Here is an 18,426-nt window from a genome sequence, read left to right as displayed (position 1 = left end):
CAGCGCCCCGGCTCCTGTCCGTGATTGGGCACTAGGGCCTGCCAGATGGGCGGTGCCAGGGAAAGCGCCTTGCAGGCAGGGTGGCCGGGGACCGGCAGAGCTGCCAACCTGGGCAGCCTTCGAGAAGCCCCTGCGCCCTAGAACGGCCGGCTGGGCCTCCGGCTCCCTGCCTGGGCTTTGATCGGTCGGCAGCAGCCCCTCCAGGCCTCTGGAGCGGAGCCACGATTTGAATACACGTGTCCCCAGGAGGAAGAGCCGCCCTGGGACACGCAATGGGCGGTGGCCCCGTGGCCGCTGCCTGGAAGGCGTTTGGTGGTGGCCGAGTGGGGGGCTCTGGGCAGGAGGGAACGGCGGGAAGGAGCCTGCCAGGGCCCCGCTGCCAGCTGAGCAGGTAGCCGGGCCCCGGGCCCCGCCAGGGAGCTGTAGTCTCCAGGAAGTAGTTGTGTAATCTCTCCGGTGCCGTGTCTCACCAGGACCACACCACCGCCGCGCTGGGGGGAGGGGATATCGAATCCCAGCTTCAATCCGGGCACCAGCTCGCTCCCCTTTGGGGCCCGGCGCGACTGGCCGGATCTGGAGCCCGTGCAGTCCGTGGGGGTCTGTGTCGCTTTGGAACAGGCCCTGAATCTCTTCCGGGCCTCCGCTCCCGCTCTGTAAAACCGTGACAGCAACACGGGCCTCCTGCCCTCACAGCAGGCGGGCGGGGAGTCCACCGTCTGCCCGCGGACAAGGCAGTGGTGCTCAGCACAGCTCCGATACCACGGGGATGGGCACCGCTCTAGGTGGGGAAACTGAGGCACGGTGGGAAGCAGCTGCAGTTTGCACATTTTCACAGTGACTCACAGCCCCCCTCTCCCGCAGGTCATATTATCCGTCCTCTTTCCCCTCTCTCCCCCCCCCCCCCCTCGCTCCCACTGCTTCCCTCAGGGCTCCTGCAGCCGCCCGCTGATCAGAGGAGGGTCTCTGGCCAAGTCTGGCCCAGCACCCCCTCCAGATCAGCTGTCTCCCTCCGTGGCAGGGCAGCAAGTGGCCGGCGGGGCATTCTGGAAGCAGGAGGGGGCGGCGCAGAGAGGAACCCAAACGGTTGGTTTCCACAGGAAGCCGGCTGGTATTGCAGCTGGGAGGGGAAGGTGCAGGGTGACTGGGGTTGCTCGCAGCTCTCCCGTGGGGCCCGGAGCCCCTTTGGGTGCAGTTCTCTGGCTCTCCGCACCCCAAGTGGCACGACTCCTACAGCCGCTGGAATCGGTTCGAACCGGGCTCCCAGTCCCTCCGCATGAGCCCGCTCGCGCCGTGGAACCGGCTTTGGCCCGGTCACAGCTGCACGGCAGGGGTGTCCCCGGGCCAGCTTCTGGCCCCTGCAGCTCTGCCTGCCCCACGGCCTGGGTAGCACTTGGGACGGATGCTCTGGGGAAGAGTTTTCACTTCCCAGGCGTGTACTGGATGGTGGAGGGGCCGGCGGCACCTGGTTTTGCAGAATCGCAGCACTGACACCTTCGCCCTCAGCATTGCAAAGGCTCCTGGGGCCTGCTCCGTTCAGCTCCGATTCCTGCCCGGGGGGATTTTCCTTGTGCCCTTAAACTCCTGATCTGGTCCCATTCCTCCCCTTACGTATCCCTCCGATGAATATTCCAGCACGGCAGCCAACAGCACAGTGACCTTCAGAAGGATTCATAGCAGGGGTGGGGAACCTCAGGCTGGGGGGTTGGATCTGCCCCCTGAGGCTCGGGGCCCCCCCTTAGCTGGCGCTCCAGCTCCCCCGCTGTCCCTCCGTGGGGCTGGAGCTCACCGAATCTACTAGCCTGGGCCCCCCTCGGCTCCAGTGTGCAGGGGAATGTGGGAGGGTCTTTCTCGTTCGGGGGCCACCTCGGTGAGGGGTTTTTTGCTTCTCACTTGTGTGCAGCCCCCGACTGATTTTTTTTTCTGTGGGTCAGCAGCCCCCCGGCCCAAAAACGGTTCCCCGCCCCGATTGACAAGCTTCCCAGACAAAGGGGTGTTTTGCTCTGCTTAGTTGGTTCATGGGGGGGTGTCAGGGACGGCACCTGCCTCCCTTATCTCCCTTAACCCTGGCTGCATTAGTTACTTCTAGCCTGCTAGTCCCTTCCAGAGGGGATCTGTTCCCGCCAGCGGACACTCCTCCCCCCTGGCTGGCTCCGCTTTAGAAGCCTTGTCTCCTGGCCAAGGCCTCCTCTTCCCCCAGAGATCAGCTTGTTCTGACCGTGGGCAGGTCAGCTGGCCCTTCCATTCCGTGGCATTAATCCCCCACCCCCATGGGAGTGCCCCCAGCTCCGCCCACATTCCATGGGGGGGGGCACCGTGCCCCCGAGCGTCACCTGCAGAGGAAGTGAGCGTTGGGCAGGGAGCTGGGCTGGAACCGGGTTTCACTCGGCTGGGCTTGGATTCCATTTGCGGGAGGGCCAGCTGCTCCCGGCCAGCCAGCTGCTTGCTCCTCTGGCCCTGCATTGCCAGCACCCCCCCAGTCCGGGCTGCCAGGGGCTGGGCAGGACAGAACCCAGCCCTCCCTACCTTGTGCCATTGGCCTCATAAGGCCTCCTGGGTGAGAGGAGCTGAGCCGACTGGGCAGGAGCCTGGGGAACGCTCCTCTGGGTTGGGATGTGCCGTGTCGTGGGAGAGAGCGTCCCCTTCTCTGCCCGAGGCGAGGCCTGGCGCTCTGGACGCAATGGGGCTGAAGGAGCCGCTCCAAGCCCTCGCTGCTCCCGGCCCAGGGCTGGAATCCCGGGTGCTGTTGATGTAGTGAGAGGACCGGTCAGGGAATGTCTCCTCCTCGGTTCTGATCCCAGCTCTGACACTGACTCACAGGATGGCCTTGGGCAAGTCACTTCCCCCCAGCTCCGTCACACAGGGAACAGGACTGTTGTGAACTTTGCTTGTGAGTGTGCACCGCTGCCCTCTGCTGGATGGAAATAGGGCGGCACAGCTGTGTCCTGGCCCCGCCACTGCTACCAGACTCTCCTTTAGCTCAGGCGATAGAAACCTTTGGGTGTGGAACAAGAGGGTCTGAAATGCCTCTGTTGAATTTATCTCTCCCACAGCAGGCCCTTGTGTCTCACATCTGTCGGCCCCTCCCCCCCAGCTGTTTCTCCCACAGGCTGCGAAGGAGGAGGGAGGGTTGGTTTTATTTCCGCTTGCCAACAACGGGGAGATGCTGGGACGTTACTGAGCAGGGGGGCTGTACAGGCACCAAACAGACCAATTCCCCCAGCCCCGGGAAGCAGCCATAGTGTGTCAAGACGGATATTTGCTTAGCAGGAGAGTACCTGGGGCGCTTGTGCTGCCAGAGCGCTAGGGCTGCTCCGGTGGGGACGTCCGGGGAGTTCTACCAGTGATCAGGGATTTGAAATCCCTCTCGCCTTTTCGCGACCGTTCCCAGGCTGGGGGCTCATGCTGAGCCAGCCATCTCCTCTCCCCCCCCTTGTGCAATGGAGGCACTGCTGGCTGCAGCCTCACATCCATAGGATGGTTCAGGGCGGCCGCCCCAGGCCCTGCATTTTGGGGGGCCCCACGGTGGCACCTCAGCTATTCTCTGGACGGGCCTGCCATGGGGTGGAAGTAGGGGCTGTCTCCCCATGCCCACCCCAGCTGGCTGGAGCTGGCGCACCCGGCAGCCTGCTCCACTCTGCCCTGCTGCGTTCTCCCGCCTGCCGCGCTCAGCTCCCCCCTGCTCCCCCCACCGCAGAGAAGCTAAGGGCAGAAGGCTGGGAGGGTGGGGTGGCGGGACGGAGCAGGTTGCTGGCCCATCCCAGATTCTGGCACCTGCTGTCACCCTGTGCCTGCCCGCTTGAGTGGTGCGGGGCATGGGGCAAGAGGGCAGAGCAGGGGTGAGAAGCGGCTTGGGGGAAGGGGGGGCGGTGCAACAGAGGCCAGGTAGGGCCACTGGAGGGAGGGGAGTTGCCCCAGGTCTGGCACCGTCCTAGAGACAGCCACGGCTGTCCCACACCTAAGGGGGACTTGTGGGGGGGAAGCGGGGGGAGTTTTATCCCGAGAGAGAGGAAGTCCACGCAAGACACTAAGCACGGACACACAAGGCTGCCTTGCTAGGGATACAGCAAGGCCAAGCAGGTGGCCCGGAGGAACGAGGCACAGGCCAGGTGTGAGCAACGCCCACCAGGTTGCTGCTGGGTTCAGGCTGCCTGCGGGGGAGCGGCGACTGGCAGCAGGATACCTCGAGGGACTGTGGGACAGACCTTTGCGGGGGGGGGGGGGGGGGGCGGGATAGCGAAGGTGAGGCAGGGGAAAGTCACGATGCAAATCGCTAGTGTTATGCAAATCCGTGTCATGCAAATCGCCCGGGCGTTGGTGAAAGGCGGCGGGTTGCACGTTACGCAGCACTCGGCACCTGCCGCGCCTTCCCAGTTCTGGGACTTCCGACAGGCACGCACCAGCCAGCTCCTGGGTAGCCTTCTGGCCGCTCCCATGCAAAGCGACCCCCATCGGAGTCAGTGGAACAGCCCCAGTGAGGGGAGCTGACTGCGGTGCACACGAAGCCACAGACCTGCCCAGCACCGTCCCGTGGGTCCCAGCGTAGGAAGCAGGCCCGCCACTTCCTACTTGCCCCGGGTCTTTCCCTCCCCTTCAACTCCTGGTCCTCAGTGGCTCCGGGGGCATCCCGCAAAGCGCAGAGAGGGGTGTTACAAGGAGAAGAGAGAAGAATTGTTCTTGTTAGCGTCTAAGGACAGGACAAGAAGCAAGGGGCTTAAACTGCAGCAAGGGAGGTTTAGGTTGGACATTAGGAAAAACTTCCTACTTGTCAGGGTGGTTAAATACTGGAATAAATTGCCCAGGGAGGTTGTGGAATCTCCATCTCTGGAGATATTTAAGAGCAGGCTGGACAGACACCTGTCAGGGATGGTACTTAGGGTCTATCACACTAAACCCACCAACGTGTATTAGATCGACTCACAGCCACATGCAGCCATCCCTGTGATGGTGCATGTCCATGCTCCCCTCCAGGAGCACGTCCTCCGGATTAAGGGGGCAGTGTGGGTAGCAGAGGGCAGCTCCCTGCCCACAGGCTCCCAGTGGGCTGCCCCCCGTCTCAGTTCCCCATTCCCCACCTGGAGCAGGGGAAGCAGCCCGGGCGCCTCTCTTCCTTCTTCACTGCTGGGAGGCAGCTGCCTCAGACTTCCCACCCCTGGGGAATGGAGTCTCAGCCCCTTTCCCTCCAGGGCCTGCTCGCTCCAGTAGCGACACAGGCAGCCTTGTCGGTTGCATATCTCTGGCATGGAGCTGTGAAACAGACAAGTCAGCCAACATTCCCAGGTGGGAGCAGGGCAGGAAGGAAGCTGCCCAGAATTCCTCATTCCCCTCTGCCAGTTCCTAGCTGGGAGCAGAGTAGGGTTGCCAGATGGTTTCAACAAAAATACCGAACACACTTGCCATGACATCACAATCTGCATTCCATCTTATTGAGAAAATACCGGACAGTTCTATTTTCTCAATTTGTTTCCTGAACAGAAAGCTCAAATACTGGACTGTTCCGGTTCAAAACCAGACACCTGGCAACCCTAGAGCAGAGCTCACACTCCCAGTTCTCTCCGGCAGCTGGGTTGTAACTTCCTGGCTTCCTTGTCAGTTTCATGGCAGGAGCTATGAAACTGACAAACACTTGCCAGTTGGCTAGAAGGGAGGGTTACACAGACACTGTGTAACCAGCAGACCTCGGGCATCTGCGGGGCCCAGTCGAACCTAGGACCTCTGGAGCTTCCTGCATGAGCTAAAAGCCAGCTGGCTCTCAGCAGCCTCATTGTTCTCTCCCTAAGTGGTCTAGATGGGACAGTGCACCACACCCAGCAGGTGTGTGGGTTACAGCTGCATCACCCTGCCTAGGTCAACATATGTCCCGCCTCTCTGGGGGTGGAGCTATTACAGCCTGTCGGTGTGGGAGGGCACTTCTCTTAGCAGGTGGAAGGCTGGAGTGCAGACACGGACATAGTTAAGTTGACAAAAGCTTCCTTCCCCCAACCTAACTGCAGTGGCGACCAGCTGTTAGCCCTCCAGCACGCAGGCCAACAGCCTCACCGGGCCCCAGAGCAAGGCAGGGGAGCCCCCCCTACCATGTGTGCCCCAGAAGGGGCAGTGCCTGAGGTGGTAGGGACAGGGCTGGGAGCAGCCAGTCCTGTGCACCACCTAGATCAGGGGCGGCCAACCCATTAAACAAAGAGCCGAAACAGTGGTGGAAAAAATGCGCAGAGACGCACCAGAATGGTTTTTTTTGAGCAATTTTTGTTGAGCAAAAAAAAGGGGGGGGGGAAGAGCTCCCTAAACACCCCCCCCCCCCAGAGTTGTTGAGCAAAAAAAAAAAAAACCACAATGCAACAGGTGGCTCCCCTGCCCCGGTGAGCACAGGGAGCCGGGGGCCAGGGACCGTTTCTAGGGGTGCAGGGGTAGCTTCTCGAGCCATGGGGGAGACTTCGCGAGCTGCACTTTAAGGCAGGAAGAGCTGCACGGGGGTTAACCATCCCTGACCTAGATCAGGGCACGTCCCACCTCCCCAGCCCTCCGTACTGCCCAGAGCGTGCCATGTTGTGTGGCACCCCCGCCCCTAGGCAGCCCTAAGAGCTGCCCGGAGCGTGCCATGTGGTGCTCTGGCAGCAATTTAAAGGGCTGGGCCTCTGGCTGCAGAAGCTCCAGGCCCTTTGGTACGGCCAGGCACTGGGGCAGCTTCCTCCTTTGCCCCCCCGCCATCGGCAGGCCTGCCACGAGGGCGGGGGACTGGACTAGATGACCTCTCAAGCTCCCTGCAGACCCTATGATCCTGCCTTGTCTTCTCCGCCTGCCCAGGGGCCTTGACTGCAGTTTCCACTGGGACCTGTGTCCGTTCCCAGGAGGGATCCGGCGTGAGTGGTGCAGGCAGCCCCTGAACCCGGTTCTCCTGTCTGGGAGCTTCTTGAGCAGCCAGCCCCCGGGGTCCATCCAGGCCTGGCCGGGCTGCGCCGCCGGCTGAGCTGCCTCTCCGGCGGGAGTGTATTTTTAAACCCGCTCTGTGTGTGGAGGGAAGCTGGCCTTCCCCTCCCCCCACCCCGCCCGCCTCACTCAGCCCCCGCCAGGTCGCCCGCCGCGCCTCCCACGAGTGCACGCCGCCTTCCCGCCGCCGGCCCTGCCGCGCCGCTTCCTGCCGCCAATCACCCAGGCGGCACACGCTTCCCCAAAGGCCACGCCACGCTGCTCTGCTGCACGGGAGGTTCCCTCTGCCCCTGCCCGAGCTGGGTGAACAGTCCCTGGTCCGGACGGTGGCAGAGGCTGGAGCAAGCACCTGCCAGGCTGGGAGGTGGGGCTGGGCTGGGCTCTGCCTAGGGGGAACAGCCTGCTGTGCATTTCCTGCTTGCACTGTACACCGGGGTTTTGGCTTGCCGAGCTCCTGCGGATGTGCCTGTGTCACCGCGCCCTGTGCTGCGTTCACCTCCGGTCGCCCCTTCTCCGAGATTTGCAGATGGGCGGCTAGAATCAGGAGCCCTCTAGGGAGAGCCGTGGCCTCCTCATACTGCCCCCTTCTGCTTACACGGGGCACTGCTGGCGCGCTCTGCCTCAGTTTCTCTCCCCCGAGGACCGGGGCGGCCCATCCATATTGGCCTCGGGCGCCAAGATAAATGGGGCGCCACATGGTGAGGCAATATCATTGAGGGGGTTGGAGGTGGGGTGCCGATTGCACGGTTCGCTTTGGGCGCCAGTTGCTGGCAGCTGATCTAGGGCCGCCCCTGTCCGAGGTGGGTCTCAGCTAGCCACACACAAGACTGTGCTGGAGAGGTGGCTTAGCCCTCAAGCCAAGTCACAGATGGATTTAGCCTTCGGGGGGGGGGGGGGGGGGAGAGGCCAGATAAACACCTTCTGCCCTTCCCTGGCTTCTCTTCGCTCCCAACTCTGGGTCCCTTTCAGGCTACCTCTGAGTGTTTCCCATGCTCCGGTAGAAAGAACAGGGCCCTGGGCGGGTCCCTCGAGTATTTGGCCTCCTGCAAATCCTTGTGGCCTTCCACAGGAACGAGCCAACAACCTCCTCTGGTTCCATACCCCAACGGAAATATTTCAGCCCTTAAGGGATGTCTAGGGGCCCCTTGGTACCCCACCCCCACCCCCAGGCTGAGAAGCAGCTATGACGTAGGTGGGGCTCACTCATCTCCCTTAAAAGGGGCAGACACGGTGCTGTATGAAGAGGCTGCAAACGGTAGGGCTGTTTAGTTAAGTGAGAAAACCAAATTAGAGCTGGTCAGAAAAAATACCACAGGAAGTGCCACAAAATTCTCCCCTCCCCCAAGCTTCCCACTAGAGGATCTCAGTCTGGCCATGAAAAAAATCAAACCTCCTCAGTACAAAATGTAGAGTTTTGGAAACCAATGCTGCCATTTTACTACCACGATCCAAAAGGTTACTGGGTTTGGAGAGGGAAGGGAGAAAAAAAGGAAAGAAGTCACCACCCCATGTACCCACCCCCTGCAGAGAAAATTTCAGCCAAAAGGAAAATTTTCCAAAGATCTCATTGGCCAATCCGCCATTTTGAATCCAAAGGCATTGAGATGCAAACATTTGGAACAGCCATCGCTAGAAAGAAGGAATACAAAATTATAACTTGAGGGGAAGGGAGATAAGAGGCTGAACAGAGGTTCCCAGCCTAACGAGAGAAGGGGGCAGTCAATGAAACAGAAAAGGGACAAAATGAAGGTTGAGAAAAGGACAGTGCACGAATAGCCTGTGGAACTCACTGCCACAAGATATCTCCAAGGCCCAGAGGTTGGCAGGGTTCAAAAGAAGATGGGCCCACTGCGGATTAAAAGGAGGGCTGTTGTACCCCACCTCTGCCTGCTGCAGGGTTTCTTGAAGCAGGTGGGGGATGCATGATACTGGATTAGGTGGACTCCTGGTCTGTACCAGCTCTTGACCCACACTCCAGTAGGTAGGATCCAGGACTTGACGCTCGCCCCAGGTCCGAGCTAGAAAAGGGCAGCGCTTGAAAGGAACTTCCCACCACTAAATGCTTCCCCAAAGTGCTGCAACCTAGAAATGTTGCAAGTGCAGGCTTTCACGGGGGACTTCCTGATCTCAAGGTGCCCTGATGACGGGGCTGCTCAGGGTATTCTGAAGCACCCGTTCCCGAAAGGGGCCGGGGCGGGCAGCAATCGAGAGAGACTCCGCGAGCCTTTTGGCAGGTGGGGGCAGGAACTCTCATTTGTAGTTTTGCATTTGTACAGCACCTTGCGCACCGGGCCGGGGTTCCCAGTGCCCTTGCAATACATGCAATCAGTGGAATGAGAAACAAGGGGGCTGTTTAAAGGCCTGATCTCGCAGAGAGTCCAGTTCCCCTACAGACCACAGCAGTGGGGCAAGGGGGCACAGAGGTAAAGCCATGAGGTAAAAGCCAGGAGAGTCACCAGACCGACCACACAGTAACTTCCACAGAGCTCAGGGTGCCAGAATCTTGCCCCACCAATACATTTTTGCCCAAGCAGCCCTACTCACCGCCTTTCCATGGGCTTTCGTTCCCAGGCGCCCTGAGGCAGTATCCCAAGTGGCACTGGAACCTGCCTTATAAAGGCCCCTGACTCCGCCCCTTCCCAGCATGCTTTGCTCAGAGCAGCTTGATATCCGTGGTCCCTAGTGGCTCTAGAGCTACACCACATCTTGGCTCCGTGCTCCAGGTCAGAACGAACCATCCAGCATCCCTTCCTGAGCAATTTCGCACAAACCCGACCCCCCCAGCCTGGTAACAGTCGGGGAGCAAGGCACAAGGAGCCGTCGCTGTCTCCCAAGATCCCTCACAGAGGGAGAAGCCAGGTTGGGTTTGCTGGAAAGCAGGGTCTTTTCTCCCTTGATGCTCCTTTCTAAGCCCGCGGGACGGTTGGTTTTGTGGCAGCTCGAGGCGATGGCCAGGAGGGAAGGGAAGAAGGAAGCCCTGGTGCCTGGCTTAAACTATTCTCTGCTGCCCTCAGGGGTTCCCATGGTGGCTTGTTTCTCTACCAGTCCCGCTGTCTCTCGGAGCCACGGGGGTGCCCGGGGGATGGGCTGGGGTCAGGGCTGTGCCCAGCTGGGAATTTTGTTTGGCCCGTTAGAGAGATCGGCTCCGTTGACCAAACAGGGGGCTGGCTCCAGGGTTATCTGCTGAATCCCTGCAGGGTTTGGGGCCTGGGGTTTTAATCTGATTCACAGGGAGTTTGGGGGAGACCAGCGAGACTGTGGGTCGGATGGAAACCCCGGCCACCCACCCGGACATACCGCTGTTCTTGTCCCTCCCTGTGAGAACACAGGCCTTTGTCCCAGTAAGAAGTTAAGAGCCTACTACCGCTACCAGCGACTTCTTTGGCTCAGTCGGAGAACTCTGCCCTCTGTCCCATGGTCCTGGATTCGCACCTTTCTGATGGCCTTAGTGCCAGCTCCTTCCAATCCCATGCCTGGTGTATTGCCGACCCCGAGAGGCTGGTCCCCTCTCAGCTGTCCCTTTGCTGGGCAGTGCAGTAGGAGTGGAAGTTCACTGGGGCAGCGACCCCCTGGATCTTACCAGGCTCCCTGCTGGCACCCCCCGTCACTCGTCCCTCAGCAGACCTGCTTAGCCTCCCCCATCCTGTTCTGCTCTGCAGATCAGCTGCCAACCTTTGGCTCTGCTCTCGAACAGTTAGAGGTTAGGAAGGGGCCTGCACACCGGGGAGGGGGTGAGGCAGCTGATCAGCCCACATCTTCCTGCTGCAGGGACGGGTTCTTGCACCCAGCCCCGAAGCCGCTGCTGCTGGATCTGCAATAGAAGAACTAGAGGTCACCAAATGAAATGAATAGGCAGCAGGTTTAAAACAAACCAAAGGAAGCTTTTCTTCACTCGGCGTACAATCAACCTGTGGAACTCCTTGCCAGAGGATGCGGTGAGGCTAGGACTTTAACAGGGTTCAAAAGAAGAGCTAGATAGATTCATGGAGGATGAATTAGCCGGAATGGGTAGGAATGGTGATCCTAGCCTCTGTTTGTTTGTCTGATCCTGGGTTCCAGGGGCCCGGAGCCATCTGGCAATCCCTCAGACCGGTCCTGAGCTCCCTGGGGGGAAATGGGAAGTCACCGAGAGGAAATAACACTTCCCTGCCCAGGGCCAAGGAGCCACCACCCTGCAGAGGCAGCTACAAACCTGTTTCCTTAAAAGGGGTGGGGGTGGGGCAGATTGGGTTGCCCAAGCCCCAGCTGGTGTCTTCTCAGGGGGCAGCTGAGCCCAGCTGGGCTGGGCCTGGAGGTAAAGGAAGACAACCCCCCCCCCCCCGGGAACGTGAGGGCGTAGCTGGGAGTGTGCTGTGTGCAGCGGTGATACCCCATTGCGCTGGTAGGGGGCGCTCCGCTGCCCTGGCTGCCTTAGGATACCGCCACACAACTGGGGTTCTGCCCTCTCCCCCCCCCCCCGTCACTAAACAGCCCAAGGAGCTGTCCCCACCAGCAGGGGCGTGAGCCAAGGCGGCAGGCCAGGATGCTGCGGCTGTCACCTGCCCAGAGGGGAACATTCACCAGCCGCCCCAGGGGAGGGCGTTCCCATCACTGGAGGCCCGGGCGGGTCCCGGCTCATGGGGCGGGGTTGTGTATGACGCCAGCCCGCGGCTGCAGGAAACCCCTTCCTCCGGCTCCTGGATTTGTCTCAGCACAAGGCCTGGGCGGGGAGCTTGATGGCACCGGGCGTGGTCACAGCCGGGTCCCGGGCGGAGAGGGGGTGAGAACAGGCAGCTACCCCCTGCTTCTAGCTCAGCTGCCTGCTCTGCCCAGGGGTGTGATTGCAGCGTGACCGCGTGTGCAGACCGGCCTGAGCTTGCTTCGACGGAGCCAGCTCTCTAAATAGAGCAGTGATAGAGGGGCTAGCCCCCTGAGGGTGTACCTGGGGGCCCGGCAGGATTCTGCTACTGCGCCTTCGCTCCTGGTGGCTCACTGTGGGGGCTGGGAACAGAGCCCAGGGACTGGCACAGCCCACACTCCAGGCCACATTTTCATCTGCGAGCTGGCAGTAAACATCCCAGCCAATGACATCGGCAGCGAGCAGAGCAAAGAAATGCCCCTATGGCTAATCAGAGGGTAAAGGAGGCAGCTAGAGAGAACAAGCCAGCCCGGGCAAATAGAACTGGGCAGGTCTCAAAAGTCTCTGGAGGGAGAAAGGGACAAGACTTGACGGCCAACAACAACATGGAAGAACCCCAGAAGGAAGCACCTGCCCTACAACAGGAGAAGTCACGAGGCAGTTGTGAAGTCACGAGGCTGTTGTGAAGAAGCTACCTGAGGATGTGTCTACACTGCAGAGTTTTTTTCGGAAAACCTTCAATCACGTCCACACTGCAATCACCTTCTTTCAAAAGGAAATCGAAAGAGCCGAGGGGTTTTTCCGACAGATGAGCTGGCTGGGAAATCGAGCGAGCGCTGGCCAGGCTTGGTCACTGGTGTCTCGTGACTTTACTCTTGTGATTGAACCTCCTTAGCATCCTGCTCAGGACGCCGGAGGGGGGGGGGGAGGGATGACCTGCACATGGGAAGGGACCTTTGGGAGCAGAAGTGACTTTCAATACAGGCTGAACCTCTCTAGTCCGGCACCCTGGAATGATTCGGGGGCTGGAGCCCTTGACCTACGAGGAGAGGCTGAGGGACTTGGGTCTGTTTAGTCTGCAGAAGCGAAGAGTGAGGGGGGATTTGATAGCAGCCTTCAACTTCCTGAAGGGGGTTCCGAAGAGGATGGAGAGAGGCTGATCTCAGAAGTGACAGATGGCAGAACAAGGAGCAACGGTCTCAAGTTGTGGTGGGAGAGGTCCAGGTTGGATATTAGGAAAAACTATTTCCCTAGGAGGGTGGTGAAGCGCTGGAATGGGTTCCCTAGGGAAGTAGTGGAGTCTCCATCCCTAGAGGTGTTTAAGTCTCGGCTTGACAAAGCCCTGGCCGGGTTGATTGAGTTGGGATTGGTCCTGCCTAGAGCAGGGGGCTGGACTTGATGACTCCTGAGGTCTCCTCCAGCTCTGTGGGTCTGTGATTCTCTGATAATTAGTTCAGCGCTGAAGACCGGCTGTTCTCAGGGGGCCAGGGCTTTGCCACAAGTCCTTTCCGGGGCGGTAAATGGCAGTTACCTACGTCGCGCCAGGTGGGATCGTGGAAGGGGCAGAGGGAAGTAATTGGGGGAGGGGCGCCCGCTGCTCCTCAGCACCAACCTGCTGCCCCCTCCTACCCAGAGATCCCTCAGCATGTTTGCCATGAATGAGTCAAACCTCACGCCCCTTGTGAGGCACCTACAGGATCACGCCCCTTGGGGGGAAACTGAGGCAGCGCCTGGGGAATTGACTTGCCCCGTTTACACATGAGTCTGTTCCGTGGGGTCTCTCTGGCCCTGTCACACCACTGGGAGGCCAGGCCGTGCTGTTACCCCATCGTGCCGGCTGGGATGTGGACACGGGGGTGATTGAGTGACTTGCCCACGTCACAGAGTCCACAGCAGAGCCAGGAGTTGACCCCAGCTCTCCTCAGTCCCAGGCCCTACCCAGTGGGCCCCATCCGCTGGTGACTCAGGCTCCCCGCTCCCCAGCCCGGTGAATTCTCCCCGAGACCACCCAGCTCCGCCTGAGTCCGCTCTAGCTGAGCACGGATGCGCACGGCTCTAGTGGTCCGGGCCCGGAGGAGCCAGCCTGCAAAGAGCAGCTCCCGTTGAGTGACTGCACTGGCACAGGCTGGAAGCGTCGCTCCTGGCTCCCCCGCCTCTCCCCACACAGCAGCCGGCCTGAGCCCTCTTCCTCCATAGCCCTATGCAGCAGTTCAGCCTCACTTCCCCGAGGGGAAACTGAGGCCCAGGGAAGGGGGGACTTGCTGGGGCCACACAGCCAGGTGGGGACAGAACCCGGGAGTTCCTGGACTCCTACTCGTGGGGTGAGGTCCCCTCTGCAGGCTGGCCCCAGGTGGGCATCCTCCCCCATGGCCGTGCGGGGTGGGTGGTCCCCTCACAGAGACCCCCTCCATGCCTGGCAGCGGGGGAATGCCGGATGGGGGGGAGGGGAAGGAAGCAGAGGCACGGAGGAACCTGGCCAGGCTGGGGAACAGCTGGGGGGCAGCGCAGAGGGGAACAGAGGCCAGCCGGCTTATGGGGCTAGGCTAGAGGGCAGCTTGCCAGTGCCTTGCAGGGAGTGGATGCCTCTGAGCCGCGCCGTGCTGCCAGTAGCTGCGATAGGCCTCCAAGGACAGAAACCTGTGGGGGGGGGGACACTGAGTATGCCCAGCTGGCTGCTTTCCCCTTTGCCAGGGGGATGCCTGTGTCAGAGGCATGTGCAGGGCAGGATAAGGGGCCTGGACCGGGCAGGGGAGTTGGGGTGTCCTGTATCCCAAGATGTGCTGTGGGGAGGGACCCCCCGGGCTCCCATTGCTGCTGGGCAGAGGCAGGGCTGGGACTGGCTGCCCACACCATGCAGCACGCTGGGCCCTGTGCAGCTGTGTAGGGCAGGGAGGTCACATGGGAACACTGGTCACTGCGAGCCTCGTGCCCCTAAGCCCCCGGGCGCTTCCCAAGGGAAGGCAGGAAGCGGGGGGGCCGGGCGGGCTGGGTGCGCGGCGGCAGGAGCAGGAGGAGGGTGTCGGGGGCCTGGGGCATGCGAAGGGTGGCGTGATGGGACAGCAACGCCTGCATTGCTGGGGGCATGTTCCCCTGGCGTTTGGATGGGGTACAGCCCCGCGAGTTACTGTCCTCACAAGCTACCCCCTTCCGCGCAGCCTGGCCTCTCGCCCCCACCCCGCAGAGCCATCCCACCGCCTAGCCCCCTGCACAGCGGGGGGGCTGATGGGCAGGGGAAAGCATTTGGGACGTGGTGACCCCAGTGAGAGGTTCCCAGCCGCACACAGCCAGCTGTGAGCAGTCAGCACGCTCAGGGTGAGGGGGCCACTTAACACCTCTGCAGTCACAGGACTGGGCGAGGAGGCTTGTGGGTCACAGGTGGTTGTAATGAGGCAGGGAGTGCGGTTGTTTGCTGGTTCTGGCTGGCTGCCGGCCATGTGCGGGTGTTGGGGGTGCCCCCCGCCCCCGCTGCAGGTTTTCTGGTTGGTTTGGTGGCAGGGGGCTGGGAGTGGACAGTGCTCACCATAAAGGGAAATGGCGTCTTTGGGGCTGGTTTGTTGTGGGGGGGGTGTCGCCGAGCCAAAGTGGAGGGGGCTTGCTTTGGGCGTGTGAAGAAACGGGATTGGTTGGACTGGGGGGCTTGTTTTGCTTTTTTAATCTCGTGAACGCTGGCACCTCTCATGCAGCCACCTCTGGGGTGGAACGGGGCAGCTGTGTAACAGTGGGCGGCCCCGGAGCCAGCTCTTCAGGGTGGGCGGGGAAGCAGGTCCTGTATTGAAATGGGACGGCGCGGAGACTGGAGGGGGGGCAGGGCCGAACGTAACCACAAGCATCAGGATGTGGCCCGGTAACCAGACCGAGCAAGGCTCCGACGGGGGAAAGACAGTCCCGTTCTCCGTGAGCTCACAGGGCATCTGGCGTTGCCCCTTTGTTACCTTCTGCTCTTCCCAGCTCTTTGTTGTGGTCCCACCAATTGTCATAGAGCAGGGTGGGCACAACGTGGCCCATGGGCTGGATCCAGCCAGCCAAACTGCCAGGCCTGGCCCCGCCACCGCCAGCCCATGGCCCAGCGGAGGCCTCAGGCAGGCTCCCCGCCTTCCACGCCCCACACACTGCTCAAAGCAGCTGGCTGCAGGGTTGTGTGCTCCGCACACTGCGGGCCCCGGGGCGGGGCCTTTGCATGCTGTCCCTGCCCCCAGCACGATCTCCTAGCGCCCATTGGTCAGAAACCGGCCAATGGGAGATGCCGGGGCCATGCTTGCGGCATAGACAGCATGCAGTGCCCCTGCTCGCAGTGCTCAGTGAACACATGGCCTCTGCAGCCGGCTGCTTTGAGTGGGGGTGGGGCAGGGCAGGCAGGGAGCTTGTCTGAAGATCCTGCTGGGCTGCTGGCTGGGAGCAGCCTAGGTACGTGCCTCCTGACCAGAGCCTGCAGCTTGTACCCCAGCCCCTTCCTCCCACCACCCTTCTGCTCCTGCCCCATGTAATCCAAACCCTCTGCACCCTGCTCCTGCACCCACACCCCCTCTCAGCCCCTGCACCCCAATCCCCTGTCCCAGGTCACAACCCCAACCGCTGCACCCAACCTCCACCCCGCACCCTGCACCTCTTCCATTAACGGTGCACCATGGAAGAGTGCGGCCCTTGGCCACTTACCACGTTCTTGGAGTGTGCCCCCCCTCAAACATTCTGTTTTCTCCAAATTTCAGTTGTGTTGACGTACCCCCCAGACTTCTCTCGAGTGCCCCTACGGCACCCGCACCACTGGTTGAGAAACACTGCGCTAGACCATCCCTGGCAGGTGTCTGTCTAAGCTGCTCTTCAATATCTCCAGAGATGGGGATTCCACAACCCCCCTAGGCAACTTATTCCAGTGTTTCACCACCCTGACAGGCAGGAAGTTTTTTCTACCATCCAATTTAAACCTCCCTTGCTGCACTTTAAGCCCATTGCTTCTTGTCCTATCCTCAGACGTTAAGAATCATTTTTTCCCTCCTCCTTGTAACACCCTTCTAGGCACCTGAAAGCTGCTATTGTGTCCCCCCTCAGTCTTCTCTTTTCCAGACTACACAAACAGGCTCTCTGGGGGGAAGGCCATCTGTCTGTATAGCGCCTCGCACGATGGGCACGCCTGCGACACAAATCCATGACTTCAGCTAGGTGTCCCTTCTCACTGAAGCCGCAGTGTGTCTCTGTGTGCCCCTCACCCTGGCCTCAGTGTACTATAACATTTGGTTCCATCCCATGCTGGTCCGGAACTGACCCTGACACCAGCATGACTTTCTGTAGCACCTTCCCAGGAGGCCTCCTGTCCTAGTGCCCGCGTGGGCGCAGGAGACGCCGGCTGCTGGTGTACGTAGGACCCAAGATGGCCCTGGTGCAAACGGGCTGAGGTTCAAGCTTGTCAGAACCCTTTGGGAAGGACCTTGGGGTGCGGGAGCGGAGGCTGTGGAAGAAGGGGTGGGCGGTGGGCAGGACCTTGGGGTGCAGGAGTGGAGGCTGTGGAAGAAGGGGTGGGCAGGACCTTGGGGTGCAGGAGTGGAGGCTGTGGAAGAAGGGGTGGGCAGGACCTTGGGGTGCAGGAGTGGAGGCTGTGGAAGAAGGGGTGGGCGGTGGGCAGGACCTTGGGGTGCAGGAGTGGAGGCTGTGGAAGAAGGGGTGGGCAGGACCTCGGGGTGTGGGAGTGGAGGCTGTGGAAGAAGGGGTGGGCTGGACCTCGGGGTGCGGGAGTGGAGGCTGTGGAAGAAGGGGTGGGCAGGACCTTGGGGTGCGGGAGCGGAGACTGTGGAAGGAGGGGTGGGCGGTGGGCAGGACCTCGGGATGCGGGAGCGGAGACTGTGGAAGGAGGGGTGGGCGGTGGGCAGGACCTTGGGGTGCGGGAGCGGAGGCTGTGGAAGAAGGGGTGGGCAGGACCTCGGGGTGTGGGAGTGGAGGCTGTGGAAGAAGGGGTGGGCTGGACCTCGGGGTGCGGGAGTGGAGGCTGTGGAAGAAGGGGTGGGCAGGACCTCGGGGTGCGGGAGCGGAGGCTGTGGAAGAAGGGGTGGGCAGGACCTCGGGGTGTGGGAGCGGAGGCTGTGGAAGAAGGGGTGGGCAGGACCTTGGGGTGCGGGAGCGGAGGCTGTGGAAGAAGGGGTGGGCGGTGGGCAGGACCTCGGGGTGCGGGAGTGGAGGCTGTGGAAGAAGGGGTGGGCAGGACCTCGGGGTGCGGGAGTGGAGGCTGTGGAAGAAGGGGTGGGCAGGACCTCGGGGTGTGGGAGTGGAGGCTGTGGAAGAAGGGGTGGGCAGGACCTCGGGGTGAGGGAGTGGAGGCTGTGGAAGAAGGGGTGGGCAGGACCTTGGGGTGCGGGAGTAGAGGCTGTGGAAGAAGGGGTGGGCAGGACCTCGGGGTGCGGGAGTGGAGGCTGTGGAAGAAGGGGTGGGCAGGACCTCGGGGTGCGGGAGTAGAGGCTGTGGAAGAAGGGGTGGGCAGGACCTCGGGGTGCGGGAGTGGAGGCTGTGGAAGAAGGGGTGGGCAGGACCTCGGGGTGTGGGAGTGGAGGCTGTGGAAGAAGGGGTGGGCAGGACCTCGGGGTGAGGGAGTGGAGGCTGTGGAAGAAGGGGTGGGCAGGACCTTGGGGTGTGGGAGCGGAGGCTGTGGAAGAAGGGGTGGGCAGGACCTTGGGGTGTGGGAGCGGAGGCTGTGGAAGAAGGGGTGGGCAGGACCTTGGGGTGTGGGAGCGGAGGCTGTGGAAGAAGGGGTGGGCAGGACCTTGGGGTGTGGGAGCGGAGGCTGTGGAAGGAGGGGTGGGCGGTGGGCAGGACCTTGGGGTGCGGGAGCGGAGGCTGTGGAAGAAGGGGTGGGCGGTGGGCAGGACCTTGGGGTGTGGGAGCGGAGGCTGTGGAAGGAGGGG

The 18,426-nt window shown here is 61.5% G+C and overlaps 2 protein-coding genes across 4 annotated transcripts in view; one reads left to right on the top strand and one right to left on the bottom strand.

Annotated features, from left to right (window-relative positions):
* Positions 1–18,426, top strand: part of RHOG (ras homolog family member G) — a 36,644-nt gene that overhangs the window by 14,053 nt on the left and 4,165 nt on the right. The gene's annotated exons all lie outside the window — the stretch shown is intronic.
* Positions 8,098–18,426, bottom strand: part of PGAP2 (post-GPI attachment to proteins 2) — a 61,027-nt gene continuing 50,698 nt past the window's right edge. Inside the window, exons 6-7 of one of the 2 annotated variants that reach the window (XR_016348581.1) lie at positions 10,502–10,732; positions 8,129–8,550 (exon numbers count right to left, since the gene is read on the bottom strand). Coding sequence is in view for 1 of the 2 variants with exons in the window: in XM_089775819.1 (XP_089631945.1) it covers positions 10,616–10,732 (117 nt within the window). In the remaining variant the exon portion in view is untranslated. Of the gene's footprint in view, positions 10,733–18,426 lie in introns of both variants that reach the window. The other variant, XM_089775819.1, reaches the window with a different exon arrangement.

The sequence above is a fragment of the Pelodiscus sinensis genome, chromosome 1 (assembly GCF_052426305.1).
Source record: "Pelodiscus sinensis isolate ZL-2025 chromosome 1, ASM5242630v1, whole genome shotgun sequence".
In the NCBI taxonomy this organism is placed as follows: Eukaryota; Metazoa; Chordata; order Testudines; family Trionychidae; genus Pelodiscus; species Pelodiscus sinensis.
The sequence above is the reverse complement of the archived record's forward strand: the minus strand, read 5'-3'. Positions and strand labels throughout refer to the sequence as shown.